The 23,785-nt window shown below is 37.7% G+C and overlaps 2 protein-coding genes and 1 pseudogene across 2 annotated transcripts; all 3 read right to left on the reverse strand.

Moving 5' to 3' along the window:
• Window positions 1-1,372: 1,372 nt before the first annotated feature.
• On the reverse strand, window positions 1,373-2,392 carry LOC101303373 (cytosolic sulfotransferase 15-like). The gene has a single exon (XM_004308351.1). It carries the CDS (start codon window positions 2,390-2,392, stop codon window positions 1,373-1,375), a length of 1,020 nt encoding a protein of 339 aa, XP_004308399.1.
• A 5,674-nt stretch (window positions 2,393-8,066) lies between these two features.
• LOC101303654 lies at window positions 8,067-15,723 on the reverse strand (annotated as a pseudogene).
• Window positions 15,724-18,785: 3,062 nt separating this feature from the next.
• Window positions 18,786-19,955, reverse strand: LOC101290892 (cytosolic sulfotransferase 15-like). Its single transcript, XM_004306781.1, has one exon. The coding sequence runs from the start codon at window positions 19,901-19,903 to the stop codon at window positions 18,878-18,880; it is 1,026 nt and encodes a 341-aa protein (XP_004306829.1). The 5' UTR covers window positions 19,904-19,955; the 3' UTR covers window positions 18,786-18,877.
• Between the last annotated feature and the right edge of the window lie 3,830 nt (window positions 19,956-23,785).

The following is a 23,785-nucleotide window of genomic DNA, read 5'->3' on the forward strand; positions in this document are numbered from 1 at the left end:
CCTCTATGGCACGTTTACTTACTTTGAATGAAATTGAAAAGTGATGAAATGATTGTTATTCTTGTGTTTACTTACACATAATGGAATCAGAATGAGTGTGAGTCCCACCGTCTAACCATGAATTGATTCCTTAATAACCCGGAATTGTAATACCAAGAAAGGAGGTGGGTTTAGGAATGATACCATTAGGAATCAACTTTTATATTTAAAGTACCCTATATTAATTTTAATATATGCTAATAATAATGTGAAAGTTTTTTAATTTTTTTTTAGATACTAATGGTAGTGATCAATTTTTTTATTAATCTTTTTTAGATACTAATAATATGCTATTTGCGGAAGTTGTTTAATTTTATGTGTGGAAAAATAATAAGTATGATGTCTTAATTTTTTTGTTCAACCCTTGCGTCTTGCCATTTGATATACAACTCAAAATGCTAGTACTAGGACCAAATGATTTTGATAAATCATGGTAGAAGGAACGAGATTGCAATATACACAAACACACGCATAACCTTTATATCAAATTATTAATATGTAACCACATGATTATAATCAATACAATGAATCAAAATAATCACTTTTGACTTGTTAAATGTTGATTATACATAACTTTTCAATTGAGACAATTAAAACAACAAAGAAAACTAAATTAACATGTAGGAAAAATTATGTGAGAGTGAATGTGTAGCTGCCTTTTTTCAGGGGTATTTTAGTAATCAAAACTGTAATTAGTTACATTCCTAGTCTAATTCTATGTGGTAAGTAAACAACTCAATGGAATTGAACTCTCCACATACTATTCCATTCCGTCTCCCATTCATTCCTTCTTCCATTCCTAACGAAATCCATTCCAAGTAAGTAAATGTGCCCTATAATAAATCTATATAAAGCTCGAGTCTTCAGTACTCAGTGACCAGACAAGCCTCAGCATAGAGAATCTATACTAATATTTCTATAACAGTAGTAATGAGAATATGTGATTCTTATTTGTACATCTGCTAGCAGTAGTAACACAAATCCCTTGCTTTGAATCTGATCGATATCGATGTATATATGAAGCTGAAAAGACATACACACAACCCATATATACACACACAATCCATAGAGTCATATTCCGCTCCTCTAGCAAAAGTTTAAGAAGGAAATATTACATTATTATGGCATTACACACGTACAATTTGGAAGGAAATACATGTCTTTTACGTACAGGAACGTAACCTTACACTAATAACTTCTGGATTATAAGAAGGAAACCCTGCATTTATTAACTGAAACGCTAAAGCCCATAACAGGAAAGAAACACAAAAGCAGACGCATATACCATCATCAATGGTGAAAACCAGAGCTTCTTCATCATTGGATGCCCGAACTAGTTCTGCTTGACAGGATCTATTAGCTCGGGGATCCCTTCTAAAGTCAAGCCTGAACCACCAAACTTTTCTTCTATGACTTTGGACATTCTCTCCTCCATCTCAGGGGTGAAACAGTTAACCCAATCTCCCACCTCAGCTTTTCTGAACAAGCTCCTGTTCTCCATATCCATGACCAACTTTCCAGTTTTGTTGATCTCCAACTTTTTCATGGTGTCAAAAGAACATAGCTTTGCGATGGCTTCAATGACACCGTTTCTCTCCTCCTCCTCGCTGAAAGGGCAGTCTATAAACTCGGCCAATTTTTTCAAGTGAGATACAACATCTTTCTTCATGTCCTCGTACTTCAAGAACAACACATTGTTAGGTCTCTTCAAACTCTCTTTCCAGTAACCCAAAATGTGATCCCAAAATGGACCCCATCCATCCATGCCTTGGCAATACCTATCAAATGCCTCATCAAGGGACAATGGCCCTAAAGATTGTGGCCTGGCTTTGTTAATGAAATGCCAAGTAGAAACAAATGAGTCGAATGGGTTTCTACAAGTATAAATGATCTTACAATTGGACTCTTTGACTGAACCCAAAGAAGGATAAGGAAGATGAGTCCCAAAGAGCCTAGGCTCAGGAAAGTACTTGGATGAGAAATCAGGAACTCGGTTGTTTATATAGAGATCCATTGTGAAGTATGGTACAAGCTTATGAGAGTTGGATGTGAGCAAGGGATGGGTCTCTATAGCGAAACGGTGTCGATTCACAACAGCAAAAGTTAAGGCTTTCAACCATGTGGTGCCGCATTTGGGTAAGCTGGCCACAACTATGTCGGAGTCCCTAGCTTGGAAGTGTTTTTGGAAAGCGATAATGGCTTGGAGTACTTCTGGTGTTGGGCACCAGAAGCCTTGGTATAGATATTGGGGAAGGGCTACCCAGCCTCTTTCTTTGGGGAGAGAAAGAAGGAGTTCCTGGCACTCATTACTGAGGTTTTCTGCTTCATGATCAGCGGGCTGAAATTCAGGCATACTGGTAGTACTGGTAACTAGGGCACTAATAAACTGAAATGGTAGTGGTAGCTAGAACTGAGACCTGGCCTGAAAATTATCTGACAGTGACACCCAAATATATAGTACTAAGCTAGCAGCTCGAGCTCACTCCTGGACCTCTCTGCAAGAATATAATAAGAAAATAAATCAAAGCTTGATGCATGGATCATTAAGAATACAAGAATGTGTCTCCTGGGGATACAATAACGTATAAAAAATCTATTGGTGGTGGTAGCTAGAATACATATAAACATCACGCATAGACTCATCTGATATTCAGCACATGTTTATATTTATAAGGACGAGTAGTTAATCATGCACACACCAGCTAGAAGATCTGTATATTTCATAGTTAGTGTATACATCGATCTAATCTAACCAGCACCAGATGTTATGATTTAATTCAAGTGTGTTGGCTTGCAATTTTCTATCTTAAACCCTAGTCCATCATGATGTGGGTGGCCAACTAGCTACATCGATCCCAACTCCCAAGGAGCAATCTCCGAGGACTCTCTTTGCCCTACGTTCCTCTTCCTACAAAGTCCAGGTCTCAGTTGCCACCTGCACAAGTAAATTATGAGGATCGAACAATTTGCAGTCTGAGCCACAGACACGGTTCCGCAGAGGACGCGATCGGGTTTGATCAATTTGGTACTCAAAAGATTTATTGACGACTTTTCATCACTTGCACTGCATTTTTTGCAATCCTTAATTGGTGCCACAATTGGATTGACCAAAAAAAAAATTGGTGCCACAATTGGATTGACCGGCCACCTGTTAATTCTTTGAAAACTTAGCTACCATCTGATCAGTCGAGTTCGTAAGAAGTAATAGAGATTAAAAAGAAGTAAATTAAAGAAAATGATAATCACTTTTTTCCTAATCAAAGTTGTGTCTTGGGAGCAAGTGTGTGATTACTATGTTAGGGGGATAACTTAAGGAACATCATGCTTGGTAAATATGGCGCGAGAAGATAAACATTTTTTTTTCTTTTGGTATGCAAGTTTAGGAAAAGTGCACCCTCTCGCTCGAAATTTTAACAAATATAATTAACCTTACATCATTGAAAGATGGTCTAAACCAAAATCTTTTTCACACAATAGCACAGATTAAGCAGAGAACAAGAAAGAACTTTGTTGAAACCAACCCAAAGACAGTCGACTTGAATCTGCAAGCTGTCTCCAAAGAACAGCTTGTTGATTTTCTTGTAAAGGGTTTATGTTCTCCTCTGCATATATCTTTACTTGCCTTCCAGCTTAATTAATAAGGAGGGGTATTAACAGTGAAGTCTCGTTCGTTAGGTTAGGTGTGCTAATTAGGGTTCATTACAGTTAATTGCATGCTTATCTAGTATTGCTCAACTGCATGTGATCTTACACTTGGCATGTTTCTGTGCTATATATCGTAATGTATAATATCTCTCTTATTGTAGCAGAATCATTACCTAGCTTTAGTAAAATATCTCTCCATTTTCTCTCTTTTCTCTTTGCTTTGTACCTCACTAACCGTGATTTTCAAGTAGCAACAAGGTAATTAGCATGAGTGGTTTCGCTTAGCATTATTCTGCAGTTTATTACGCCGAAAGACTTGAGTAGGGAGTTGTCAAAACTCTTTTGGGGCTATGGGCACAGCAGTTTTTCCGTCCCTATTGAGGTCATTGGGGACAAAATCTGTGCCTATAGGTGTATGGGGACGAATATTCTGTCCGCATCCGCATGTACCATCTCCAAATTGATTTTTTGCAATTTGGGGACAGATTTTCCTGTCCGTCCCACATAGGGTAACTTATGGTCAATCCAATATCTCGTCAACTTCATTTTTCTTCTACACAACTCGGTCTCGACAGTATTCTCTATATTTTCTGTCCGTGCCTAAACTGATTCATCCGTCCCTATTAACCTATATAGACCACGGACAAGGTGGCCGTCCCCAATTATTTTGTGCCTAAAAGTCAAATAGCTAGTAGTGTGTGTTTTTCCATTTTATTTCTCTAGTTGATCGAGACTGTTTGGTTAAAGATTATTCTGTCTTTATATTATGTGTGTACTAATTTTCTTTCCCAGTGACAAAAAATATGAGAACAAGAAGAGTTACAGTTTTTGTTTTTGGATCACCAAGTAGAGTAGTATGTTACTACTTTTTCTATTATCAAACGATGTAGCTACTTAATAATATCTGCTTCTCCAATCCAGTTCACAAATCACAATGTCACCATGTTTGTAAGTCAGTTACACAGCTAGCTCGTGCATGCTGATGCTTTCTATCTTTGAAATGCTAGCTTGTTGCTGAACAAAATATATTGAAGGTACGTAACCGATCACTAGTGATATGTGGCTGACTAGCTAACTTTTGAGCAAACATTCATCTAGAAGTGAAATGGCCAGTTTGATCATTCACTCGTCGATCAGAAGTTTTAAGACATGGAACCACATATTGAAGGCCCCAGAAAATAGATAACTAGATCGCAGTACCCAATAACAACTTTATGATTTGGAAGGAAATCTTCAATAAGATTTTGGTGAACCCTAACCCTAACCCTAGCAAAGGCAAGAGCCTCTGATGAATCTCACATGCACTGCAACCACCTTGAGCGGCAATCCTTTTGCCGTAAGCAAAACTACTAATCCATTTGCCTTCCCTGGTTCGTCGAGTTCAGGTGGTATTAGGGCACCATCGGTTTCATTCTCTCTACCCTAGTATATATTTCAGCTGCAAATCTAGCAGCACAGTTAGCACGGTTTCGCACACCAACAGAGAATCTGATCCCTCCGATTCTTATTCCATCTGTTCCTCAGCCTGATAAGCCGATTGTGAATGAAATCCGAGCCATTGCAGGTGTCAAACGAAGTCCGAACATGACATTAGAGAATCTGCTGGGAAAGCGTGAACGTGGTGATGAAGATTCTGAAACTAATTAATGAGCAGATGGTCATGGTGCCCTTTGAACTCACCTTAATTTGCTAAAATTCAAGGTCTGATAATGAGAAATTGAAATCATAACTAAACTAAAGAGAAAAGAGAGAAGCAAAATTTGTATTGGAATATGGTTTCGATATCATCGGAAAATACAGAGAAGTCCTAGTTATGCTAGTCAAATGCACATGAACTGGGCCTGGGCCTACTGATGAACTGGGCCGACTGGCACCTATACTCTTAACAGAAATTAGAACTACTGGCAAGAAAATGAGCTCACAGATCTAGAGACTCCATATATAATAATAATTGCAGTAATATATAAGGTAACTAGCGGCTGCAATGCAACTCCTCAGATGACGGAGAGTAAAAGGAAACGAAAAAGACCTTGGTGGATATATTTTTCAGATACATTATCATGCATGGACCCGATACATTATCATGCATGGACCCTAAACATATATAATGCATATATGGGCCATCAGAAATATAGAACATACGTAAGACGACGAGTAATCATGCACACTACTCCAGAAGGTCAGAGCTGCAAATCTAGCTACCGAGTTGTGATCAACATGTGTGTTTATTTTCTGGGTCATTTGTACTGTAATTTCTTGCCGACACAGTGATAACAGCAATATATAGATTCTTACTGTTTCTCTTTCACTTATCAAGAGTTAATTTGTAATTGATTAATTTTCGAGCTTGAACACTAAACCGAAGTAATGAGGAACAGAGATTGAACCCTAGCTAGATCTTCTTTCTCAAACCCTAGCATCATGGCATGGGTGATAGTTGATGCATATTTTAGTGTGGAATAGTGGATAATTCTAACTTCGGTAGCGAGGCTAGAGATTCCAACAGCTTTTTTTTTTAGTAGGCAAAAAACACCAAGAAGATTACAAAGAGGCGCCCTGTTGAAGGCTCCCAACTTGAAGGGAATCAAAGTGAAAGGCTTGAGAAGCTTGGTTGAGAATACTTTCCCTTGGAAACTTTGTTTATACGTATTGACCGTGCTACAAACTTTCATGTTGCCAAAATATAAATATGGATATTAGAATGCGCGCGTAAATCACTTTTTGAAACTCTATGGCTCCAATCTATTAGTTCGATTAGCTTGAATTAGAGTTAACTAGCTCTTTTCAGTGTCATGGCATCTCTTTGAGGTGCAAGGGGTAAGAAAGTGCTCAATATTAATTGGGAACCTAGCCATAGGATTTCATGTTGGGTGTGAAAATCATAAGAATGGTCTTAGAAACAGAAAGAGGAGAGACATCTTATAAGGAAGAGATATTTAGTCGAGTAGGGAATATTTTGACGCGGACCATAGTTCTTGTCTAAGAGAAACATCTCGTTTAGGATGATCTAGAAGTTATGGCGAAACCGTTCAAGGAAGAGTTCTTTCAGGAGAGATCCAGATGGAGTGCAATCTCCTCGAGATGGAGAAGAATCCCTCGAGGTGGATCTGGATGAGACTGATGAAATGCAATTTCCTCAAAACCAACCTGGAAGACGGTTCCAACAATGTCACAGGCTAACGAGAAGCTTAAGTCAGGAGCCTAAGATTCACCTCTAGGTGTATCAGTTCAGTCCTCTCCTATAGTAACAGAATCCTAACCTTAAATATTTCTCCATTTTCTCTTTTTTCTCTTTGCTGCTCTCTACCTAAAGAACCCTAGCTTTTCAAGTACCAGGAAATTCCAAGGTAAACATGCACTTTATACCGAATTAGGCATGAATAGGGAGTTGTGCTTTCCCTTTTATTTCTCTAATTGATCGAGTAACGTACAGACTGTTTGGTTGAAGATTTAGAACCAATATGTTGCACCAGCTTTCCTAAACAGGCTCTTATTTCGTCAAAGTTTTTCAAGAGCTTACGAGATTTTTTGTTTTTTTTGTTCTGAGAGCTTACCAGATTTATTGACGTCTATCTAGCTGGTTAATTAATTTCTTCTAAGAATAATATAATTGGCGCTGATATAATGAGTAAAAACCAGGGAACGAAAATTGATCTTGAGATTCAACAACGATTCTTTCACTATGAGGTTCGACACTACTGATATTTGTATGAAATATTCTCTACCAGTGCATTCAATCATTTTATGGGATAATTAAGGATCGATGTATGAAATTGAAAAGACACGCACACACTACTCATATGCTGAAATTGACAAGAGATATTCGGCTAGCTCGTCGAAGTAATGAGCGTGTCACAAGCTTTTCAATCAAAATGCGCGCATGCAATACGACACATTCCAAAAGAATGATTGGAACTATTGTTCAAAGTAGTTTAATTTCCAGATCTAGATATTCAAATGATTTCGAAGCATGCTAGAAAGGGATTATGGGAAAGCTTGTACATTATTGATTAGCTAAACTGCAGCTCGACTCACAAATTCGTCGATATGTACTTGGCTGACCAATTTTTGAGAAAAAGTTTTCATCTCCAGTATGAGATCATTCACTCTCTATTAGTCCTCGATCGATCAGATGGGATTTCAATCGATCATGTTGCAAAGGCTTGGAACCATAGATTTGGAAGGAAATAATACATTATAATGGCACTACACACGTAAGATTTGGAACGAAATATTACATATCTTTTACAAGCTAGCATCAACATAAGAAGGAAGCCTTACCTTTATTAACTGAAATGCCAAAAGCCCGTTGCAGGAAAGTAAGCACAATAGCAGACACATACCACCCTGTACAGAGATTCATCAATGGAAGCTCCAACTAGCTAGTTCCATTCTGCTGGAAGCTCGGGAATCCGTTTGAAAGTCAAGCCTGAACCACCAAACTTCTCTTCTATGAGTTTGGACATTCTCTCCTCCATCTCAGGGGTGAAATAGTTAACCCAATCTCCCACCTCAGCTTTTCTGAACAGGCTCTTCTTCTCCAAGTTCATGACAAACGTTCCGGTTTTGTTGATCTCCAACTTCTTCATGGTGTCAAAAGAACAAAGCTTTGCGATGTCTTCAAAAACACCGTTACATTCCTCCTCTTCGCTGAAAGAGCAGTCTATAAACTTCGCCAATCTTTTCAAGTGATATACAACATCTTTCTTCATGTCCTCGTACTTGAAGAATAACACATTGTTAGGTCTCTTCAAGCTCTCACTCCAGTAACCCAAAATGTTATCCCAAAATGGACCATACCCTCCAATGCCTTGGCAATACCTATCAAAGGCCTCATCAAGAGACAATTGCCCTAAAGATTGTGGCCTGGATTTGTTTACGAAATACCAAAAAGAAACAAATGTGTCGAACGGGTTTCTGCAAACATAAACAATCTTACAGTTTGACTCCTTTATTGTACCCAAAGAAGGAAAAGGAATATGGGTTGCGAAGAGTCTTGGCTCAGGAAAATTGGATGAAAAATCAGGAAATTGGTTGTTTGCGTAGAGATCCAACTCAAAGAATCGCACAAGATTGTGACAGTTGGAAGTGAGCAGTGGATGGTTCTTTATATCGAAACGGTGTCGATTGACAGTAGCAAAAGTCAAGGCTTTCAACCATGTGGTGCCGGATTTGGGTAAGCTGGCGACAACTATGTCGGAATCCCTAGCTTGGAAGTGCTTTTGGAAATTGACAATGGCTTGGAATGTGTCGGCTGTTGGGCACCAGAAGCCTTGGTATTGGTATTCGTGACGGGCTATCCAGCCTCTTTCTTTAGGGAGAGAAAGAAGGAGTTCCTTATACTCATTACTGAGGTTTTTCTCTTCATGGTCAGCCATTTTCAGTCAGGCTAATAATTTAGACTGGTAGTAGCTATCGAAATTAGAAGTGGCAATGGCATGAAAATTGGCTTACACAGACACTCACATATATAGTACTATGCTAGCAGCCCTATGTAACTCATCATATTCTTGGTCGGAGTCGTCGCGATCGGAAAGATTAATTGTGTAGCCGGGGCAGTTGATGAAGGTAGCTAACTATAAATATCATGCATGGACCCATATGACATAGTTAACTATTCTAATCAACTTTCCGAGCTCGAAATCGAGCCAAACTTCAAACCATAAGTGAGGAACAGTTACATAATTTATATCGAGAGTGAGCGTACGTTCTTCTACCTTAAACCCTAGCCCTCATGGCCTCATGACATTGGTGTCCAACAGTATCCAAATTTGATGTTTTTACTGGACAATGGCGCATGTTAGCTCAAATTTGATATTGGTGTAGAGTAAAGGAGACTAAGATTATCGTATGGTAAGCCTTGATGAACACCATTACTAATGATAACCAATTGAATGGTTCCATACCAACCACATATCACTCTATAATTCAAGAGCCCGTTCATTTTGAAAATCTTCAAATAAATATGAAGTTTGTTGAACTTGTTTAATTATTGGCTCCAAAGTTGTCAAATATACTGGTGTGTTAACCCATCTAATAGGCTGTTTGGGCTGTACAAGAAGGTAATATGATTCGGGTCCGTTCTTTTCCAGTTTTCCGGTGAGATCACCCAAAACTTCAAATAAAGTCGATATCGCCGGAAAACTTGAATTCGACAGACTCACCGGGAAGGGAAAGTGATCGGGGACGCTGCTGGAAGCCGCTGGAGTGAAGCCGTACGGTGCCAAACGGAGGGACGTCCGCACTTTAAGGACTGTGTGTGTATATATATATATGTTCTTGGTCGGAGTCGTCGGAAAGATTAATTGTGTACCAGGGGTAGTTGATGAAGGTAGCTAACTAATAAATATCATGCATGTACCATCTGACATAGATTTAGCACGTAATTTGTGAATACTTGGCACATATTGCACAACATGTTAAACATGTACACACATCATACCTAAAGGATTGTGCAGGACTTTAAGGACGAATTTTGATTTCCCTTTTATGTTTTTGTACGATTTTGAGTCATGTGACAATATGAAGTATCTGCCAATGAAGAGAAGATCACCTTGATAATCTTGTGAAAATACGAGTGACTATTCTAATTAACCTTCCGAGCTCGAAAGCGAGCCAAACTTAAAACCATAAGTGAGGAACAGTTACATCATTTATATAGAGAGTGAGCGTACGCAAGGACGGAAGCACAACAAGAGCTGTATGGGCTACAGCCCAACCGAAAATTGGGCCAAAAAACCCCTAGGCGTATATATATATATATATATATATATCACAGCCCAGCCCAATGAAAAAAAATAAAAAATTATACCCTTATGGCCTTATTCCTGATTCCTCTCATCATCAGACATCAGTCCCTCACTTTCTTCTTCGCCGAAAACTTCTCTCGACTCTCATCCTGCTCAATTGCTCATCTCCTCTATCCGTCTCATCTTTCTCACCTTCCTACATATCCCAAGCAGATTTTTTTCCTAAACCCTCACTTCCTCCGGTCCCACTCGTTACTCCTCCCTGCTCATCTCCTCCATCCGTCGATCACAGGTAATCAATCCCAAACTTGGATTTAATTACATCTCTGGCTTGCTTCTTATTTGTTACCCTGATTGATCAATGACGAATTCGATTTAGGAATTAGGAGTCAAAACCAAGACAGCAAGACATCGTCAGTTGACTCAGTTCCTCTAACTTCAATTTAGATAGTTATATGTTATTGTTTGTTATTTTCTTACAATCATTTTCGTTGTAGTTTTCAATTTATGAGGTTATGTCCCCCTCATATGTTTTTAATATAAAGGCGTGAGGATGAGCCTCCCACTGAGTTTCAAACCTCAAAAAATATTTTATAAGTGTACTGTGTGAAAATTAGCCCAACCCACTTTTGATTCCTGGTTCTGTCCCAGAGCGTTTTGATTCCTGGTTCTGTCCCAGAGCGTACGTTCTTCTAAGCCCTCATGACATTGGTGTCCAACAGAGACACCCACATATATAGTGAAAAGAACGTAAAATGAACAGGAAAATAAAAAAGACTTTCAGAAGGAAAAGTATTCTGTGCATGGTGAATTTCACAGGAACATTGTACGTGTCCCCAGGAGCAACTGGTAATTAACTTGGTGTTCGACTGTTCGTATAAAGTTTGTGTATGCCAGATATAACCACGTGAAGTTAATCCTGCATTCGACTGTGTCGACTTGAACAGTTCTTTGGCAGAATGGCAGCAAATTATTTGAGTTGAGATCAACATGTTTTTCATTTTCCTACTTCCTCTGTAATTTGTTTGGCCGACACAAAGATAGCAAGAACAACAGACTTGATTGCTTTTCTAATCTTGCAAAACTATGTAGTCACTAAAATATAAACAGTTACAGGTAGAGATTAAGTAATTTTTTCCCTCTCTGAATCATGATGTAAATGAGGTGCAAAGGATAGTAGTCAAAATATTAAGAACCTAAGGATGATTTGCATTTTGGACGTCTTACACTCCCGCACGTAGTTCTGAGATTAGGGAGTTTAGTCCTCTTGATTATCTCGTGAGAACAATATCTCATCAAAACTGGATGATAAAGTGATCATTTCATTTGAGTTGCCTAAACCCAATTAACCAGCGACGTCTCTAGTATGTGTAATGAATGAAAACAAAAACATTGCAGTCAGTTTAACAGTTGATTCATTTAGGCAAGGTCTAATTAAACTTCCTTGTAATTCCATTGACAGAACAAAAGTGATCGATCGGTTAAGGTCGGGGAGTGTGTTTACAAACACAATTAAATGATGCCACAATTAAAGTTGTAAGTTTTTTTCGATGGTGATTATAGGTATAAGTTTAGATAATGGAGGGAGCTAAATTTCATTATTTTACTCATAAGCGCCACAAACATATACATCTTGATTCATTATTAAGTTGTAGTGGTTAGCTAATGAATCGGCAACAGTGAGTTCTTTGGGAACATACCTTTCAAGTTCAACTTTGTGGTTTTTTATTTTATTTTTTGTCTTTGGTCTAAAAGTTTGCACATAAACAACTTTTGTCCAATTATTGAATTCTTCCTTTTAGAAAATTTATTATAGTTTATTGACAAATTGCATTAAACAATATCTAAGATATCAAATTGGATATTTTCCTTTTCTTTTTCATTACGTAGAGCTTTTATATTTTAGTGAATGTGGTTCTTTCTTCTTTCTACAATTCTACTGATATGATATGAAGTATCGATTTTTTGTGCAGCTGAAATGAAGGCAATCATTTTGGGTTTAGAAGTGCACAATAACTTGTTGTTGGAGGTGGTTGAATCTGATTCCATGGATGCAGTAAGTCTAGTGAGTACAGCAATGGGGAGTGTTATGTTGAAGAGGGAGTTTTAGTGGAAAGGATAAGGCTGTTGCTTTGTACCATTGGTCTGTCTGGTATTGTCTATGTGTCAAGAGAGGCTAATTGTGCAGCTCACATGGTTGTGAAGTTTGTAGCTTGACAGGAGAGGCGATTTTCTTGGTTAGGAGTTGGGTTATATTGGCTCATAGATTCATTCACGGTGACAGATCCGTAACTGGTTCTAGCAGTAGGAAAGAGAGTAAGAAATTCTTATCCACCGGCTATAATTCTCATGTTTTCATAATTGTTTTCTAGTTGAATAAAATTCTATCTTCATTCTCAAAAAATATATCGATTTTTTACGATTGCTCCACTGTAAATCGAATTCTCGCTCCACCACTGTTACTAATTACGATTGCAGCTTAGCCTAGTTTTTTGTTGAGGAGACTGACATTTGAGTATTGTAGTCTTGAACTGATCCATTACTAACGAAAACCAATCAAATCACTTCATACCAACCACAAACTCAGTCAAATACTTCAAGAGCATGTTCAAGTTGGGAGCCCGCAGATGTATTTGAATGCAGTAATAAACTTGTTTAATTATTGGTCGAAAGTTGTCTACTAGAAATAAGTGATTATGTTTACAAATATTGTGTATTATGAAGGTTGGCAGCAGTGTTGCTATCACAGGTAGAGCAAGCTTCTTGATGTACGTCCAACCAGCTACAGACCTACAGTACTGTCTCAAATTTTCATAATTACCTCTAATTACAGTAGACAGAACAAATGCTTATTGAAGTTTGAATTATGGATTCACCGTAAATATAGAATATATGTGATTTCAATTATCTAATTGAAGAGATTAAATTAACAATGCATCTTTAGAACCTTCATGAAGAACATGCATTTCTAACAATCTATTTCTTTTAATTTTTCTAATAGGGAATTTCTAACATCTATTTTGTTCTTTATAATTATCTCAACTGAGCTCTGATGAATGCATCATCAATAATCAATTTAGCACACAAGGACGGTTAATTCATATGTTCTAACACTCCACTAACTTGAGTATAGCATCCCTCCATCTCAACTCTTGTAGCTTGTTCGAGATGTGTAACCTGCCAAAAGTCCAGAACATATCAACCTCAATGTAATTAGTAGTGTATACGTACAACTTTGTTTCATAAAAATAATACGACCAAAATGTCAATTAGCTTGTAACATGATCAACAACTTCAAGTTTCAGTTTTATATAGACAAGGGATTACAAGCCTTGAACTCGCATTGTATTTCCCCTCCACTGAATCTTTAATAACCTGAAAGATATGAATGTTTTCTTCAAGAAAAAAAAAAAAAAAAAAAAAAGATATGAATGATATGCCGCACTAGTTTAGAAGATAATCAAGAAGTGATGGTATGGGAAATAGATATATAAAACGGTGCTCCTTCTGTGGTTCTTAAGAATATTATCTCCATGATCAAATGCAGGCTCATTTCCATCAAGTTTAAGTCATCCAGTATTTATAGCAAAAAGAATAGTAATATGGCAGAATGGAATTTTACATTGATATGCAAAAGAATATATATATACACATCGTAGCCTCCTACTTCTTGTACAGCAAAACTCTCCAACAAGTTAGGAGATTAATATGGTAACAACACCTAGCAAATATATTACAATATGATACAGTATCCTAACAGATCAATTCTAATTGAATAACAAGATGCACTTTCCAACACTGCCCCTCAAGTTGGAGAGTGAATGTCAAGAACTCCCAACTTGTATATAAGTGACTTGAACTTCTCTTTGCCCAAAGGTTTAGTGAACACATCCACCAATTGGTTTGAAGAGATAACAAATCGAGTAACAACTTGGCCCTGTAAAATTTTATCTCGAATAAAACGGCAGTTTATTTCCATATACCTTGTTTGTTCAGGAAACACCGGATTTGCAGCTATATGCAAGGCTGCTTGGTTATCACAATGTAAAACAACATGACCTAAAACAGGCATGTGTAAATCTGCCAATAAATATCACAACCAAGTAAGTTCACAACATGTACCTGCCATAGCTCTATATTCAGCCTCTGCACTTGATAAAGAAACTGTTTTTTGCCTCTTTGTACTCATTGAAATCAGAGAATTACCCAAAAACACACAATAACCAGTGGTAGAACGTCTAGTAATGGGACAACCCGCCCAATCAAAATCACAAAAGGCTCTCAAATTTAAAGAATTATTAGCCTGAAGTAGTATACCTTGACCTGGGGCAAATTTTAAATATCAAACCACTCGAAGAGCAGCTGCCATGTGTTGTTGACGAGGTTCGTGTATGAATCGGCTAAGGACGTGCACTGAGTATGTGATGTCTGGTCTGGTGATAGTCAGATAAATCAATCGACCCACTAGATGACGATATGCAGCATGGTCTTTAAGCAATTCTCCCTTATTTGAAAGCTTGTATTCTTCCATAGGAAATTCAACCGGCTTAGCACCCAAATAACCAGTATCTTTGATAATATCCAATGCATACTTACGTTGGGATATGTAAATCCCTTTCTTGGAACAAGCTATGTCAATGCCTAGGAAAAACTTCAAATCACCAAGATCTCTGATACGAAAACGAGTATGAAGAAACTGCTTCAAAGCATTAATGGACTCAATGTTGTTTCCAGTGATCAATATATCATCCACATAGATCAATAAGACAATGATAGATGTACCATGTTTTCGAACAAATAAGGAATAATCAGCTTTGGATTGGGAGAAACTAGCAGCAAGAGCAGCCTCTGTGAACTTAGAAAACTATTGTCGAGAGGCTTGTTTAAGTCCATATAACGACTTGTGAAGGCGACACACAAGGTTCTCCCCCTGTCGCCGAAGACTAGGAGGAGGAGACATATATATTTCTTCCAATAAATCACCATTCAAGAAAGCATTATTAACTGTCTGACTGATGCAAAGACCAATTTTGACCAGCAGCAATAGCAAGGAGGCAACAGACATTTACCATTTTGGCAGTGGGAGAAAATGTGTCATGATAATCAATGCCGGCAGCTTGAGTGAAACCTCGAGCAACAAGGCGAGCTTTATAGCGCTCAACAGAACCGTCAGCTTTAATTTGCGCTTGATCCGATAAACCCACTTACAACTGATCGGACGTTTTTCTGGAGGTAAAGGAACAAGACTCCATGTCTGGTTATCAATAAGAGCTTGAAGCTCAGAATCCATCGCTTCCTGCCATTTGGGATTAGCTGCAGCAACATTATAAGATGCTGGTTCCTCATCACGACTTACATTAGCAACATAAGTAAGATGTTGAGGTGAGTATCTTTGATAAGATACATCGTACCTGGTGTTGGACAAAGAGGGTATCTGGTACCTGGTGTTGGTCTAGGCGAGGCGGATGAAAGTTGGTGTAGAGGCAGAGTCACCTGCGAGCAGACATAATCCTTGAGATGAACATTGGGTTGCCTTGCGCGTTGAGATCGTCGGAGATCAGGGATAGGTGTAGGCTGATCAAGAATAATTGGAGCATGATTAGGAATATGGGGTTTGGGAGCTTGTGGGTGCAGAAGAAGAGGATCAGCTTTGCTGCCGTGATTGGTGTCGCCATCGTCGGGGTCGCCAACAATCGCTGGTGGAACGGACGCAGGGATAGGAACAACGATGTTGTTTGGGGCAGTAAAGGAAGACAGAGGAGTGAGCGGCTGGAGAGAAAGGGAATCGGCGCTGGATGGAGCGAGGAATAGCGGCGCCGGACGGAGAAACGACGTTAGGCGGAGAACTGGCAGGTCGATGGTTTGGAAAATTTAGAGACGATCGGGAGATAACTGTAGAGTTGAATAGGTCTAGTAAGATAGGAAGAGGAATGGGCTGGGCCGAGGTAGAATGTGTTGGGTTGTTGCTATAAAGTGGTGATGTATTTGGGTGTGGAGAGTAATAAAAAGTATCTTCCAAAAATATAACATCCCGATTACTAAAGATCTTCATAGTTTCAATGTTGTAAAGCTTGTAGGCCTTCTGACCCAGGGGATAGCCAACAAAAATACATTTATGAGCACGAAGAGAAAACTTGGAAGAAGAATTGACCGAAGTTGCAAGCGCGACACACCTAAAAACTCACATACGAGAATAATCAGGAGGCTTATTATAAAGGATTTCAAAGGGTATCTTCCGATTAAGCAACAAAGTGGGAATACGATTAATTGTATAGGCTGCGGTGAGAACACATTCTCCCCAAAAATTTATGAGAATATGAGATTGAAAACATAGAGCACGAGCTGTTTCAAGAATGTGTCTATGCTTTCGTTTGACGACACCATTTTGTTGGGGTGTGTAAACACAAGAGTGTTGAAAAAGAACTTGTTCAAGAAAAAAATTTTGTAATGAAAGAAACTCGGCTCCATTGTCCAATTGAAGTTGTTTGACTTTGGTATTAAATTGGGTATGAACACACTGGAAAAACTGACGAAGCAATGTTTGTGTTTCACTCTTGCGACACATTAAAAATATCCATGTAAACTGGGAAAAATCATCCACAATGGTCAAAAAATAGTGAGCATCAGAATGAGAGGGAGTTTTATAACGACCCCAAATGTCGCAATGAATCAGAGAAAAACAATTGGAAGTAGAAATTGAACTGAAAGGAAAAGGTTGGCAAGTTTGTTTCGCCAATAGACAAATGGCACATCTATGACTAGAATCAAAAGAAAAATTGAGCTTATTATTGGCTAAATATTGTAGACGAGCAGGAGAAGGGTGTCCTAAGAGACGGTGCCAAAGATCGGAAGAAATTACTAGATTACAAGCGAAGTTGGAAGAAGGAGAAGTTGAAGCCAATTAATGACACAAGGTAACAAAGATTGCCGCGTCGCTTTCCCACACCAATCATCGTCCTCGTAGCCAAGTCTTGTAAAATACACCAAGACGAGAAAAAAATCATTGAACAATTTAAGTCATCGATTGTCTTGCTAACAGACATAAAATCAACTCTAAAGCTTGGCACAGAGAGAACATTATTCAATCGGAATGAATCATTAACTGAATTGAACCAGTCGCAGTAACTTTGGCCTTAGCTCCACTAGGTAAAGAGACCGGTGCCAAAGAAGGATTCTCCTCAATATTCATCAATAAATTAGAGGAAGAAGTAATATGATGGGTTGCTCCGCTGTCAATTACCCAACGATTGGGAGTAATCGGTAACAAACTCGAAGAAGAATGTGTAAACTTGTACCATTATTTGCTATTGAGACGAAAAAACACCTTTACTTTTGACCAATGTCATAATTTGTAGGCATTGTTCAGCAGTAAGGTGAGGGGCAATTGCTTGAAGTTTATGGATGGTGGAAGAAATTGAAGCCATGACAAAAACTCAAAAAAGTTTTGGTGATTCAGGTCCAAGAGCATATACCGCTCTGATACCATATAGAAAAGAATAGTAATATGGCAGAATGGAATTTTACATTGATATGCAAAAGAATATATACACATCGTAGCCTCCTGCTTCTTGTACAGAGCAAAACTCTCCAACAAGTTAGGAGATTAATATGGTAACAACAACTAGCAAATCTATTACAATATGATACAGAATCCTCATAGATCAATTTTAATTGAATAACAAGATGCACTTTCCAATAGTATTAATAAATATATTGTTGAAAAATGGAACTTAGATGCGCCTCTTAGTCGACCTTACCTACTTTGTTCATTTTCAGGTTTTGTTTTGTTTTGTTTTGTTTTCCTTTGGTTAGCTTACTTTCTGTTGTTTTGTAACTTTTTTGTCTTTGGCTTCAGTTGTACTGGGTTTGGCCTCCCTTTTTTAGTTTAATATACTCATTTATTTACCAAATAAAGATATATAAAACTGTAAGGACATACACACAACCCATACAGACCAAGTCGTCCATGAGTTGGCTGGATTCCGCTCCTCTAGCAAGTTTAAGATTTAGAAGGAAACTATAAAAAGTGCCCACTCCCGGTCGCAGGTTAGTACACCGTGTAAGGAGAGTGATGTAAATTGGGATTATATATGGGGAATTTAAGTTTTTTTTTATATACTATATACTAATGGAAGGAAATATTATGAAATTACATATTTGTCGTAACATTTTATCGAAAAGAATTACAATTATAATTATTCTGGATGGAAATATTATGGAATTACACATTGTCGACATACCTTCCATATTTATGTATATAATTCCATAATTGTACATGAAATATTACATGTCCAAGAACGTAAACCTTACACTGATAACTTCAGGATTAAAAAAGGAAACCCTGCATTTATGAACTGAAATGCTAAAGCACATAACAAGAAAGTAGATAGAAAAGCAGAAACATATACCATCATCAATGGTGAAAAGTGAAAACCAGAGTTTCATCAATATATTGGTGCCCGAACTTGTTCTGCTTGATAGGATCGTTTGAAAGTCAAGCCTGAACCACCAAACTTTTCTTCTATGAGTTTGGACATTCTCTCCTCCATCGTAGGGGTCAAATAGTTAACCCAATCTCCCACCTCAGCTTTTCTGAACAGACACTTGTTCCCTATGTTCATGACAAATGCTCCGGTTTTGTTGATCTCCAACTTCTTCATGGTCTCAAAAGAGCAGAGTTTTGCTATGTCTTCAGTCAGACCGTTTCTTTCCTCGTCTTCAGTGAAAGGGTAGTCTATGAACTTGGCTAATGTTTTCAAGTGATATGCAACATCATTCTTCATCTCCTCGTACTTGAAGAATAACACATTGTTAGGTCTCTTCAAGCTCTCTTTCCAGTAACCCAAACTGGTATTCCAAAATGGACCATACACATCTGTGCCTTGGCAATACCTATCAAATGCCTCATCAAGGGACAATGGACCTAACGATTCTGGCCTGGCTCTGTTAAAGAATTGCCAATAAGAAACAAATGTGTCGAAGGGGTTTCTGCAAACATAAACAATCTTACAGTTGGACTCTTTAATTGTACCCAAAGAAGGAAAAGGAATATGGGTTGCAAAGAGTCTTGGCTCATGAATATTGGATGAGAAATCAGGAACCTTGTTGTTTGCATAGAGATCCACGTCCAAGAATGGCACAAGTTTTTGAGAGTTGGTAGTGAGCAAGGGATGGTTCTTTACTTCGAAACGGTGTCGATTGACAACAGCAAAAGTCAAGGCTTTCAACCATGTGGTGCCGGATTTGGGTAAGCTGGCGACAACTATGTCGGAATCCCTAGCTTGGAAGTGCTTTTGGAAATTGACAATGGCTTGGAATGTGTCGGCTGTTGGGCACCAGAAGCCTTGGTATTGGTATTGATATATGTGACGGGGTACCCAGCCTCTTTCTTTAGGGAGAGAAAGAATGAGTTCTTTACACTCATTGCTGAGGTTTTCTGTTTCATGGTCAGCTGGCTGAGTTTCAGTCATGCTAATAATTTGGACTGGTAGTAGTTGTAGCTATTGAAATTAGACCTGGCATGAAAATTAGCTCACAGAGACACCCACATATATAGTGAAGAGAACGTAAAATGAACAGAGAAAAGAAAAGAAAAGAAAAGAAAAGAAAAGAAAAGAAAAGAAAAAGACTTTCAGAAGGAAAAGTATTCTGTGCATGGTGAATTTCTCAGAAACATTGTGTCCCCAAGAGCAACCGGTAATTAACTTGGTGTTCGACTGTTCGTATAAAGTTTGTGTGTGTCAGATATAACCAAGGATTAAAATTTCTGCGATATATCCGAAATATTCTCCGATATCTCATTTTTTTGAATGACCGATATACTATAGGAATCAATATCTTATCTTCTACCGTATCTACGATATTTCCCCGATATTTCTCTGATACCGTCAAATATCTTTGATATTTATGATATTTCTGATATATCACCGATATATTAAAAAAATCTATGTAAAAAAAATTAAAATAATATCCGAAAGAGAAGTAATTCTCTCGAGGTATATCTCAATGAAGAGTGTGGGTCTCGAGTGATATCTAGGATAGAAGTAATTCCCTCGAGGTATATCCCAATAGAGTGAGGGTCTTGACTCTTGAGTGATTTCCGGAAGAGAAATTCCTTCGAGGCATATCTAGAATAGAAGTAATTCTCTCAAGGTATATCTCAATGAAAAGTGTGGGTTTAGAGTGATATCTAGGATAGAAGTAATTCCCTCGAGGTATATCCCAATGAAAAGTGAGGGTCTTGAGTGATTTCCAGAAGAAAAGTAATTTCCTCGAGATATATCCCAACAAAGAGTGGTGGTCTTGAGAATGGATAAGGATCCTCTCCTTGGCTGCCTCTTGTACTTGTTTATCCTTGACTTCAAATCACGTCCATTCATTCAATATCTAAAGATCAGAAACATGACACCTCAGCAACAACCCACTAAAAATCATTAAATGAGCTATTTAATGACAAAACGCTGTTTAGAACGTAACGTTATATCTCAAAAGCACACTCTTTCTTCTCCTCCATCTTCGTTTTGATGAGTGAGCTCTCATGGCGACGAACAGGAGAGTTCTCCTCCATCTTCATTAGTTCATCCTTCCTATTCATCTTTGTTGAACTCCGGCGAACCCCGGTCAGATATCTTCATCTCCCCTTTCCTCTTCAACTTTTCTGAAAATAAATCTAAGCCGTATCAAACCATGAATCCATCCAGTGCTAATGATATATCCTCTGAATTTGGGAACTGTAATATGGCTGAAGCTCCGATTAATTCGTCATCCCTTGCACGCCAAAAGTCTGAGGCTTTTGAAGGTCAGACTTATGTATCTAAACCCACACCCTCACTAGTAAACAAGGCTCCTCTGGGATTTAATCACTTTTCCGATTTCAGTTTCTGGGCAATTCAATATTAATTTGGATTTGAATTGGATTTGGGCAAGGAGTAACTAAGAGAAATTTAACCCACCCACTAAATTCAGGATGTATATTACTGCCAACGAGAATCTGATACTATATAGGTTTAATTTGACAACTGGGTGGACTGCATAATTATATCTCATCTTCTTGTTCATGATTTGGTTGATAAGCAGCAAAAGTAAAAGTGAATCTATGTTTCAGATTACAAAGAATCTTTATGATCAACATACAGTCATCACCATATGATTGATTATCTGTGCATATTTTAGAACCCATTATAGATCTGATCAAAGCCTCCCAATTTATATTCACCCATTTCATCATTTTGTAGATTTGAACATCTGTACAAAACAACATCAATACAAATTCAAATCCGAGCTGCAAACTGGTGGGTGGCGTTGATCAATCAATTTAGCTTTTAGGAAAACTTATTTGCCATTGAAGAAGCTAATTTGATTAATTTTAGTTCATAGAGACGAAAAGAAACTAATATGAAACGGAAGAAAAAGACAGGAGAATAAAGCGGACAATCAATTGAAGAAGACGATGATCAAGAAGAACCACGGCGCAGCTGCTGTGGTTGTTGGTGGTGAGAGCGGATTACTCTGGTACTCCTTCAGATAATAGAAATTAGAAAAGGTGTTTTGGAGAGGAAGAGGCAAGAAGAGGTAAAGAGATGGTGTTTCCTCGGTACTCTTTCGTCCTTAAACGGCGTTTTGTCATTAAATAACTCATTTAATGAGTTTTAGTGGGTTGTTGCTGAGGTGTTATGTTCCTGACCTTTAGATATTGAATGAATGGACGTGATTTGAAGTCAAGGATAAACAAGTACAAGGCAGCCAAGGAGAGGATCCTTATCCCTTGAGAATATGATAATGAAGATGGTGGAAGCGGAAAAGGTGGTGGAAATATTAGATTTGTATATGGACAATTTTCTACAGTTGGTGGATTGAATAATTTTTCATCTGAAGAAAATTATGATCATGCCTCCCATGATCATGGCTATAAAAATACTAAGTATAGAGCACAAGAGGATACCATGTATAAGAGGAGGACTAGAGGTCCAAATAATGATCAAGATATTGCTTCAGTTGCGCTAAGTTTTGATATTATTAGTTTAGGTAGTGGGACTAGAACCTCAAATGAATCCTAAGAAAGCAACAATCAATATGGCTATAATCAATGCATGAAAGTCAATGATCAGTCATCCAGTTAGATTCATTCTTACTATCCACTTATAGGGGAAACAGTCGGCTGCTCCAAAGACATATATGATTATCATATTTAACACTATAATTCGTACTGTATGAGTCATATGTCTTAGTCTGATTATTGTACTTTTGTAGACCAACATGCGTCTTATCAACAACATAGATTCTTATTCTGGATATAGATGAAGTTGATGTTTGTAATATTTATATATAAATCCAATAAATTAAATATTTCAGGAAAAAAAATTCTTCCAAAAATCCCGATATATCCGATATTTCAATTTTTCAAATAACCGATAGATACATAGATGCCAATATTTTAATCCTTGGATATAACCACGTAAAGTTATCCCTGCAACGTCTATGTCAGCTTGAACAGTCTTCTTTGGCAGAATGGCAGCAAATTATTGGAGTTGAGATCAACATGTTTTTCATTTTCTAGTTCCTTTGCATTTTGTATGGCCGACACAAAGATAGCAATCACAACAGACTTGATTGCTATTAGTCACTAAAATATAAACAGTTACAGGTAGAGATTAAGTATTCTCTCCCTCTCTGAATCATGATGTCAATGAGGTGCAAAGGATAGTAGTCAAAATATTGAGAACCTAAGGATGATTTGCATTTTGGACGTCTTACGTCCAAAATACACGTAGTTCTGAGATTAGGGAGTTTAGTCCACTTGATTATCTCAAAAGAACAATATCTCATAAAAACTGGATGATGAAGTGATCATTTCATTTGAGTTGCTTAAACCTAACCAGCGATGTGTTTATTATGTGTGATGAATGAAAACAAACACAGTGCAGTACGTTTAAATGATGAAGTTGTAGTGGTTAGCTGATTAAGTTATAGTAGTGAGGTCTTTCAACTTTGTGGGTTATTTTTTTTTTTGTTTGTCTTTATTGATAAATTGCATTAAACAATATCTAAGATATCAAATTGGATTGTCTTTGGTCTAAAAGTTTGCACATAAACACTACTTTTGTCCAATAATTGAAGTCTTCCTTTTAGAAAATTTATTATAGTTTATTAACAAAGAGTGCGGCTATTGAGACTTCTAAATTTTTTTTTGAACTAAAAGACAATTTTATTGATAGAAATAGTTGTTTAACCATCTTGCATACAATCTCTAGATAAGGCATCTAAAATAGAATTAGGAGGCCTACCCAACCAAAGACCCGATTGTGTATCCTCATAAGCAAGAGCAGCTAATCTATGAGCAACAAAATTACAAG

Source organism: Fragaria vesca, linkage group LG7, assembly GCF_000184155.1.
Source record: "Fragaria vesca subsp. vesca linkage group LG7, FraVesHawaii_1.0, whole genome shotgun sequence".
In the NCBI taxonomy this organism is placed as follows: domain Eukaryota; kingdom Viridiplantae; phylum Streptophyta; class Magnoliopsida; order Rosales; family Rosaceae; genus Fragaria; species Fragaria vesca.